The sequence below is a fragment of the Oreochromis aureus genome, linkage group 15 (genome assembly GCF_013358895.1).
Source record: "Oreochromis aureus strain Israel breed Guangdong linkage group 15, ZZ_aureus, whole genome shotgun sequence".
Taxonomy (NCBI): domain Eukaryota; kingdom Metazoa; phylum Chordata; class Actinopteri; order Cichliformes; family Cichlidae; genus Oreochromis; species Oreochromis aureus.
This window is the reverse complement of record NC_052956.1, coordinates 6,578,450-6,587,772: the sequence shown is the minus strand read 5'-3', so window position 1 is coordinate 6,587,772 and position 9,323 is coordinate 6,578,450. Positions and strand designations below refer to the sequence as shown.

The 9,323-nt window shown below is 37.3% G+C and overlaps 1 protein-coding gene across 1 annotated transcript; it reads left to right on the top strand.

The window, feature by feature from the left end:
• The first annotated feature begins 159 nt into the window (after window positions 1–159).
• Window positions 160–5,696, top strand: il20ra (interleukin 20 receptor, alpha). Its single transcript, XM_031755166.2, has 7 exons — window positions 160–584; window positions 1,274–1,400; window positions 1,651–1,859; window positions 1,940–2,115; window positions 2,496–2,640; window positions 2,933–3,069; window positions 3,344–5,696. Exons 1-7 carry the CDS (start codon window positions 536–538, stop codon window positions 4,172–4,174), a joined length of 1,674 nt encoding a protein of 557 aa, XP_031611026.1. The 5' UTR covers window positions 160–535; the 3' UTR covers window positions 4,175–5,696.
• The last annotated feature ends 3,627 nt before the right edge of the window (window positions 5,697–9,323 follow it).

The window sequence follows — 9,323 nt, the reverse complement described above, 5'->3', positions numbered from 1 at the left end:
TCTTAAGGAAACTGTACCTGTTTCCACTTAACAGCCTCCACACGCCACACCACAGCAAAACTAAACACAGCTCACGGATTTATTTGGAAATGAGTCACGTATAATGTATTTTTCTTCTCACATATTGGAGTGGATCTGATTGTTTACTAAGTACTTGTACTTAAGCTTAGATTTTTGTAGCCTATTACCTCAATGGACGCGGACACGCCCACACCCGCGCGCGCGGCTGACAGGTGAACTGTTCACAAACGAGTAAGGTCACATTCCTTCTCCCATAAGAAACACGGAAACCTGTCAGGTCGCAGGGATTCCTTTAACTGCAGTCCACGGGGTTTCATTGGGTGGCAGTTTCATGTAACTCTTCCTACTTTAGCTACATTCTTTCACTTTAACCTTGAGTGCGTGGTTTTAATTTCCTTTAATCGAGAGAACTGCGAGCAGGTGTACTATGAGGAGGCGCTGGGGGGAACCTGCCGAGAGGACTGGAAGTATTTGCTTTTTTGTTTTTGTGAAAACATGACGACTCCGTACAAAGATGTTGGCTATATTCACATTTTTCATTTTTTATAGCTTTCACTCCACAGGTAGGTCTGCATTTAAGTGCTAATATCTGTTTTCTTTGTTGTTACTTTGTGGATGCTGTGTTTCTTTGTTTCCACTGTTTCCATTTTGTGCGGTTAGTTTTATGGCGTTTATTCAATTCAAGCGGACTGACTTTTATGCTACAACAGTAGCCAACGATGAGATCATTAAAGAAATCTGCAATGAAACTGGGAACTTCTAAAAGCATTAACACATTGTAATTTAGTTCGTCCACATTAAGTACAGAAAGCGGCTGTTCGAGCTATAAACGCATGTGGTTTTGTTAACACACAAAATGTATTAGTGCATGGAGCTCTATTTTAAGTGTAAAGTCACTTTACAGACTCGGGTTTCTCACCCGGGAGATCAAAGCATGAGAGGCATTCTTTGATCAAATTGCAAACAGAAAATGTAGTCTGGATAATCTTCCCATAGAGAATCTTTGATCAAACACTTTTATGGTGTTTGCCTACTTGAAATGATTTATAAGGAGCCGAGTGTACTGTGTGAGGTGGAACAAAGTCTGAAAGGCAGTGAATCATAGTGACAGCTCACACCTTACGGTTATATGTGGACAACTAGTTTAATAGTACCATTAAACACAGGAGAAGTTTAAAGGTCAGTCAGGACAACTAGAAGCTGGTGTATATTCTGATGACAGGCACCTCACCTCTTGTCTCGCTCCCCTCAGTCTCCCAGCCTGTCCCCAGCCCCATCAATGTCACCTTCTCTTCTGTAAATCTGAGGAACGTGCTGCAGTGGTTTCCAGGAAAAGGCAATCATGCAGATGAAACGCTCTACACAGTGCAATATGCCATGTGAGTAAATGTTTTAGAATTTAAATAAAAATTCATAGTTCCCAAGAACTAGCCTGGATGCAGTCCCAAAGGGATTTATTGGCAAAAAAAAAAAGTTCCAGCAAGGCTAAAAGAAATAAAATGCAACAAGATCTCAAAATCGGTCTGCTTTGTTTAAGTTCATTTTCTTTACTGACTGTGACTTTAAGCAAACTCTGCTCAACCTGTGCAAAAGTTCACCTCTGAGTGTGTGGGTCTTTGTCTTTGCCAGCTATGGAGACAGAATTCAAGGTAAGAAGGGAAAACGGGTGAACTGGAAGGCAGTGCAGCACTGTACAGAAATAGTGCGGACGTGGTGTGATCTGACCAGTGAAATGTGGGCTGCGGATGAGGGTTACTTTGCCAAAGTTCGTGCTGTGGAGAGGGGAGTGTCTTCCAAATGGGCTTTCACACCCAGGAGATTCGATCCAAAGACAGAAAGTAAGTTAAAGAAACAAAAGCATTACAGCATATTTAACATGTTTACACATTAAACAACAAAGGTTTGTCCAACCTTGTAGCTACTTTGGGGCCCCCACTGCTTTCGGTGGAAATTGAAAACACCAGTGCCATCATCACTATAAAGGGACCGATGAGGTATCCATCAAACAACCACACCCCAGCGCTTTCCATGACGACACTCTACCCCGAAATGATTTACAACCTTTCTGTTCACAACACCCATCTGAACCACACGGTAGGTATAAATCAAGTAGAAGTATATATGACTACTATAGATTGACTGCCCATACTAAGAAAAGTTTTAAAATTCTAGGACGTGGTGATATAATCTCTATCTGACGTTGCTGCCCTGAATTGCTTTCATTTAAAAACAGGATTGTCAGGCACAAATAAAAAGATTCATGCTAGACATTACATTGAAAACTTCCTTGTAGAGCACTGAGTCACCTACTACACCTTCATTTTTTTGGTAGTTTTTTTTTAATTGCTTAGCTATGACGACAAACTAACCTACACCCACAAAGCATAAACTTTTTGGTTTTTGTGCAGCAATTTTTTACAAAATTCTTTTCCACTCTCTAGCACTGCCTAATCTGTCGACTTGTTGGTTTTTAGCACCATTTCCCAGTTGTTGGCAGCGTGCACAGATACCGCCTGATGAAGTACAACATGGAATACTGCTTTTCTGCACAGTCGAAATTCCCAACGATGCCAATCCACTGCCAGTCCTCTGCATGGCTCTGCATAACCACACCTCAAGGTACAACTCCATTGCGTGACCGTGTCTGTAAATGAGAATATCCGGAGCCCTGTTTGAAATGTAGAAAGGAATGTCAATAAATGTGTTATCAAAGCTGAAGAGCAATTAGTGTTTGTGCGGCAGGTGTATTGTACTTCCTTGTGTGAGCCAAATATGTCGGACAAGGAAATGGTTCAGATTTTAGATTTATTTTCTTTTCAAATGACAAGCCCAAAAATGTCATCAGAAGCTGGATGAATAAATATTTTTACTGACTTCACCTTTTTTTTTTTTTTTCTTTCTTCTTCTATAGACCCTGTGATTGAGCAGCTGCAAAGTGTGATTGTGGGTATTGTTGTTCCAGCTTTGTGCATTGGTATGATCATTGCAGCTGGCTACCTTTTCCATCGCTACCTGTCTGGGAAAGACCAGCGCAGTCCAAATATACTGGTAATTGAAATGCATATAAACATACTGGCAATGCAATACCTAACCTGAACTTAATTTAATTAATGTAGGTTAGATTGGGTGGGTGGTGTGGTTTTTTTTTTTTTTTTTTTTTTGTTAAATATGAATTTAACAATTCACTGTAGGGACCCAGTGACATAATTATAGCTGCAAACTGAGACTATTGTTTGAAATTCACATAAATAATGTTTCAGCAGTGTTTCAAAGGCAGATTATCAAACATTTCATACCTTTTTCCTTCCCCTCCAATTTCCAGAACGCATCTACTTTTTACAAGCTTCCTCTTGTGTTCCCTCCTGAGAATTCCAACCTCCTCTTAGTGAGCCGCCTCAGCCCTGAGCCACCAGGAGACTGCACAATATTAAACCCTAAACACCTCCTCGCCTCTCTAAAAGTTGTGGATCCCCCACCCAGGTACTCCCCCCAAAGGCATGAGGCTCCCTTAGAGCCCGAGGAACCCTTGGATGATTTGTCTGTTGACTACGGGGGTATCAGCATGGCTCCTCAAATCACTGTTGAAGGAGAAGAGGAAGCAAGGGGAGGGAATCAAGATGATGGAGACCGGAGAGTTGAGAGCGTTAACTCTGGTGGAGCTTACGCGCCTCAGGCTAACACTTCTTGGACATGCAGACCAACCCCCATGCAGATGCAGGGCCGGTCGTTTGCAGGTTTACAGTCTTTTCAGAGATCAAAGGAGGATGGAGCGATTAGAAGTTTACTATTAAGCATTCGGTTAAATCCACAAACAATCAAGGAAGTAGAAAGGGGAGAAGAGCTGTGTGGAGAGGTGATCTGGAGCACAGATAGGGAGGGAGTGGCAAACAGAGGTGTGGAGGAAGGAAATAACTGTGAAAATGAGCCTTTAATGTCTGCTTATGCCCCACAGAACATTCCAAACATGTCTGCCTCCCACTCGGACCAATCTGATATCACGCTAGATGACTTTAGTGTCAATCATGAAAGAGGACTGGATGTACCTCTACTTTCAGGGAGAGGTAGAAGATTGAGTGAAGAGGAGTATGTGGCGAGAGCTAGGTTGAGGCTAGATAATGTTTCTGTCAGCCAAGCAAGTGACGAAGAGGAATAGAAAGAGTTAGAAAACGACAGGTGGAAACAGGGAGTGAGGTGGCGAAGGTTTTCAACAAATGGGACTTTGTTGGGATCCCCATGGATCAGTAGATGATATTCATCAGTAAAAAGCACTAACCCTGTTATTGAAAGATAATCCATGAAACATGGCCAGTATACAGTTTCTCAGCTCTATTAAAATGCATACAGTGTGTGATAAAAGCAGAGTTTTAGGATCACTTAGTACTCACTTAGTAGGGTTACCGTTATAGCTGAAAATCTACTGATATACACATGAAGAAATCATACTATGATGAACTTTGAAGGAAATATGTATTTATCTTAATTACAATATACACTGTATATTTTTTTAAATGTAATTTCTTTTGTTTTTAATCTGTATTTTTCCTAATGTAGCTGTCTGATAGTGAAAGAGGATAATACAACATATGATCATAACAAAGAAACTACACTTCATTCTGGACTGGTGTCTGACATATCTCTCTAAGATAATCAGATGTATTGTTTTTTTTGTTTTTTGTTCTTTAAAATAGAAAGTACAACAAAATCCTATATAGGAAACTTTACACCGGTGTTTTCTTTTAAGTCTATGATCGCAGTGCACGGTAGATGTTGCATGACCGTACATGTCCGTGTTTACTTATAAAGGTTGAATTACAGGGGGCAGTTTTGGTTTTTTATCAGCTTGTCCATCGTGCTGTTCCAGGTAAAGCATTCAACCTGCTTTTATTTAAACACTCTGGATTATACACCTTTTGCTGTTGTGTTTGTGGAATCGCAGTGAAACGAATCCCTCGTTTTACCTGCCAGTAACAGCAGTATCTGTTCTGTAACTGGAAATGATGATGTTAAGTGGAATGAGGAGTGTGCCTGTGTATCTGTACATGATCATGGCAAGAGTATAGCACTTTACTCTTTATTGCTTTATTTAATGTACAGCATCTCTGATTCATAATGCGTTGTATGATCTGCAGTATGTGCCCACTATCTTTGTGCCTTTGTAAAAAACTGGTTCAATCTGAAAAATCTGATTATGCCATCTTTTGTCACTTCTCTGAACCTTGCAAATGTATTCTCATCTGCAGTATTAACAACATTATAGTTTTTTCCTTGTTTTTCTCCAATTTTGCTGTTTCTGTTCTGAGCTGAGACATCCATAAACATATTTTACACTTTGTCATTTAGAACTTGTCAGACTTGTTTGCTACCATGAGTCCTGCATTCCAACACCAACGACACGCTTAAAATAGCATATAAAATATGTGATCATTACAAAGTACACAAAAGGCTTTCACTGGCACTTCTGAACATTTGTGCACAAATTATACTTTGTTTTGACTTTTATGAAGGAAATCAGTGTGGTCTGTGTTAGCGATGTTCCTCTTTCTGTGCCCGTGCTGTTCCTGCATGAAGTTGTAACTGTCCAAAATATGTTAATTTGTAACGTCTGACTCATACCATCTCTTTGTATCTGGATGGGACTTTCTGAGAATAAATTATTTCTTCCTGTAGAAACTTAACCTTTGTGTTACTAAAACAACACAAAGGGGAAACAGGTACATTTAGTTTCTGACACCCACTTCTAACGTCCATTCAGCAGACTGATAACATCTAAAACAGGTTGTTTCAGGTTCATGCATTTACAGAACTCAGGTTGATGTATGAACTCTGGTTAACCGTTCATTTAAAATTGTGATAGCCATGTTGTTTTTTAGCTTTATACAGTTTGTTGTCCAGTTAAACCCTTGTATATTAAGAAGGCATTAGGACACTGTGTACAATGCAAATGTCATAAACCCATATTTTACTCACAATCGAACACAGCGAGCATATCAAATATTTAAACTGAGGCATTTTACTGTTTCATGAAAACTATTGGCTTGTTTTAAATTAGATGGCAGCAACACATCTCAACGTTTGGATGGGGGGGGGGCAGCAAAAAGCTGGAAAGGTAAGTGGTACTAAAAAGAAATATTTGGAGGAGCATTCTGTAACTAATTATGTTACTTTATCATGTTACTGACTTGTTGTAGAGTGTGAAAGGAGCATCTTAAAGAGGCAGAGATTCTCAGAAGGTGAGCATGGGTTCACCCAAAAAACTACATCTAGAAATAGTGGAATACTTTTAGAATGACGTTTCTCAATATGTAATTATGAAGACTTTATCTATAGTACATAACACAGTACAATATTATCAAGATTTTCTGAGAATCTAGAGAAGCCTCTGTGCACAAGGGACAAGAACAAAAATCAATATTGGATGACTTTGATCTCTGGGCCCTGTGGTAGCACCACATTTTAAATAAAGGCATGATACTGTCAAAGACTCAGGAACACTTTCAGAAATCAAAGAATGCTGAGATCAGGCACGCTGTTCTTCTGTTCTAAGCTGTTGTTCTTAGCTTGTAATCCTCCTGTTAACAGTTTGTTTATACGCAGGAAACAGGTTTGTGCAAGCTTTTAATTCATTTTAATTTGCATAGATGCAGCTATGCAAATAGACAGAATTGGCACCAAAGTATCTGTTCTTAAATGCACATAATATAACACAATTTTGATGTATGGTTAGACAAATATTTCTATCTGGCCCACTCAAAGTTTGTGTACGTATGGATGTCTGTTCCCCAAATCCTCCTAGATACATTAATCAGTCTGCAAGAAACTTAAATGTCTATAGAGCATTTGGGAACTATTTTTAAACACTCATATCCTTACAGATTATATTCATTATGTAGTAGCTGTTCTCAGAATAAACTGCCATATTACGTGTAACTCACATATACATTGTTGTCAGTAAAGTTTGCCAAACAATTTTCAGTGCAGTGGCACTTTGGGGTCACGAGAATGTGTTTTCATATATATATGTGTGAAGAACTGTTCCCCAAAAAGTGATGCTAATAGTACCTGTAATTAATTACTTTATCCTATGCAAAGTAACTTAGTATCTTGCAAAGAAGGAGAAATGTATGTATTTATTGTTCATTACTTATTATTCTAGGTGTTTATGAAAGCCATTTTTGCTATCTGATAATATATAATATAATATAATATATATTATATTATTATTATTATTATTATTATATATATATATATTAGATTATATAATGATTATATTATATAAAATGTAGATAAAAAGATTGAATTGATAAATCAACATAGATGTCTCTGTTTTAATACATGAGCCAAGCGAACAAGTACTGCAGGCCTCGCAAAAACAGCCTGTGGGATGAGTTTTAGTGTCATTAAAGTGCTTTAGCAAAATTATATTTATACAGTTTGAATAAAGTACAGTAATTGGTTTCTTTTTAAAAATTTTTTAGCACTGCCATTGTGTTATTTCACAGCATGACTTTCATTGTTTTTAGGGATAAAATAAAATAAAAATAAAAAACAAAAATATGTAATGTATTATTTTGTTGTATAGTGTCATTATATGATTGTTTATTCAGTGTATTCTGATTTTTTCTCTGCGCTTCACTCTGATTACCCAGGTATAATTTCACAACAATATGCTTTTCTTTAGTTCTTTGAATATCTGTTTACCTTCCCTTGTGTGTTCTGTCACTGGATACTTGCTTTGTTCAACAGACTTTGGCACCCAGCCTAAATTAAAGGGTAGTCATTTGATTACTAAGTTTGTTTAAGTTCTTTGGAGTCCTCGTATTCAAGTCATTTTCCTGCACCCACTGTGACAGTTTTTACATGGTTTAATTTTTATTAAACCACGTAAAAACTGGTTTAATTTGAACTATGTAATTACAGGTTTACCCTGAAATCACAATTTTTATATATGGTAATGTGGTTTAGATTTAGGATGCTTATAACTTAAATTTTGTGCCAGGTGTCACAATATGAGATGAATGTGTAAAATATGTAGCTTTGAAGAAGATAAAAGGATGATTGTTAATACAATAAAGCATAAAGGAAGCAAGTGGTGATTGTACCTAGTGCCTTGTCTTTACACTCACCGCCTAAAAACATTTACCACTCTTTGGACCGTTTGTCCTGATTTGAGAAAATTAAGTTCTTTCATTCACTTCTGCACTTAGTTGTTGTTCCTGTATATATAAGTGATAGGAAGATCAGGAAGAAGAAACATGAGACAGTGAAGACAACTGGCAAGGCAAGGAAACTGGACGAGTAGCTTCAGTAGATCCCACGATATCCAAGATCTCTGTGAAAAAGGGCGCATTCCTAGGAGAAGTAAAGATACTGCGCAGGACCCTCAAACTCCCAGGCCCGTGCTAAACCTATATTTAAAAAAAATTACATATGTATATAAAAATATTAAAAAATCATTAAATATTAAAATATTAAAAAATTACAACAATATTTAAAAAATGCGATATATATATATATATCGCATTTTTTTTTAAAGACATCAAATAGTTTTACTTTTGTTTCTATTCCTGACACATGCCTTAGAGCCTCTCCAAAGTGAAAGTAGAGACAATAGCGACATCTTCTGGTCAAACTGTAGATGACATAAGGGTGAGAACAAAAAACTGGGATGAGTATTTATGAGAAGGACCCCTGTGAGACAGATAAATGATGGTCATGCATAATTAATAAAGCATAAATGTAACTATTTTATTGATACTGCAATTGAGATCGTGCTGAAATACTTTCTTATAATTTCTATACAAATATTTTACTCTGCATAATAATGTCTTTACAGCTATACTACTTCTCCATCTTATGTACATTTGGTCCCAGTCTAAAATATATATGAGAAATTTCTTTCTTCACAACTTAAAATAAGTACATTCAAAGGAATAAATACCCTCGTCTCAAAGTTTTCCTGATCCACTGAGTATGCTTAAACAATTAACATATTCAACACCATAAAATCTGGCAATAACTATCGGAATACCAGGAGCCACAGATCTAAACCTTGCCAAATAATGCCAAATATATTATTTTAAACCACACAAGTGGGTGAAAGTCTTGCTTAAATATTATATAATGCATACAGACGCTATAATTCAAGATTCAAATTACCAATTTTGCTTTGGGATATCAAATATCCTCATCTCAGCTGATACTTTTATCTACCTTCCATTTACTAGTCGGGTATGTCTCTCCACATGTTAATAAAATCCTGTATGGTGAAATATTTGCTTTACCTTTGCTACCCGCCGTGATTC

Bases quoted from the DNA above. Each gene is read 5' to 3' on its own strand.
- il20ra (XM_031755166.2), top strand. From the start codon at position 536: ATGTTGGCTATATTCACATTTTTCATTTTTTATAGCTTTCACTCCACA. The intron at 1,860-1,939 runs GTAAGTTAAAGA...CCAACCTTGTAG, and splicing joins ATTCGATCCAAAGACAGAAA to CTACTTTGGGGCCCCCACTG. The intron at 3,070-3,343 runs GTAATTGAAATG...TCCAATTTCCAG, and splicing joins AGCGCAGTCCAAATATACTG to AACGCATCTACTTTTTACAA.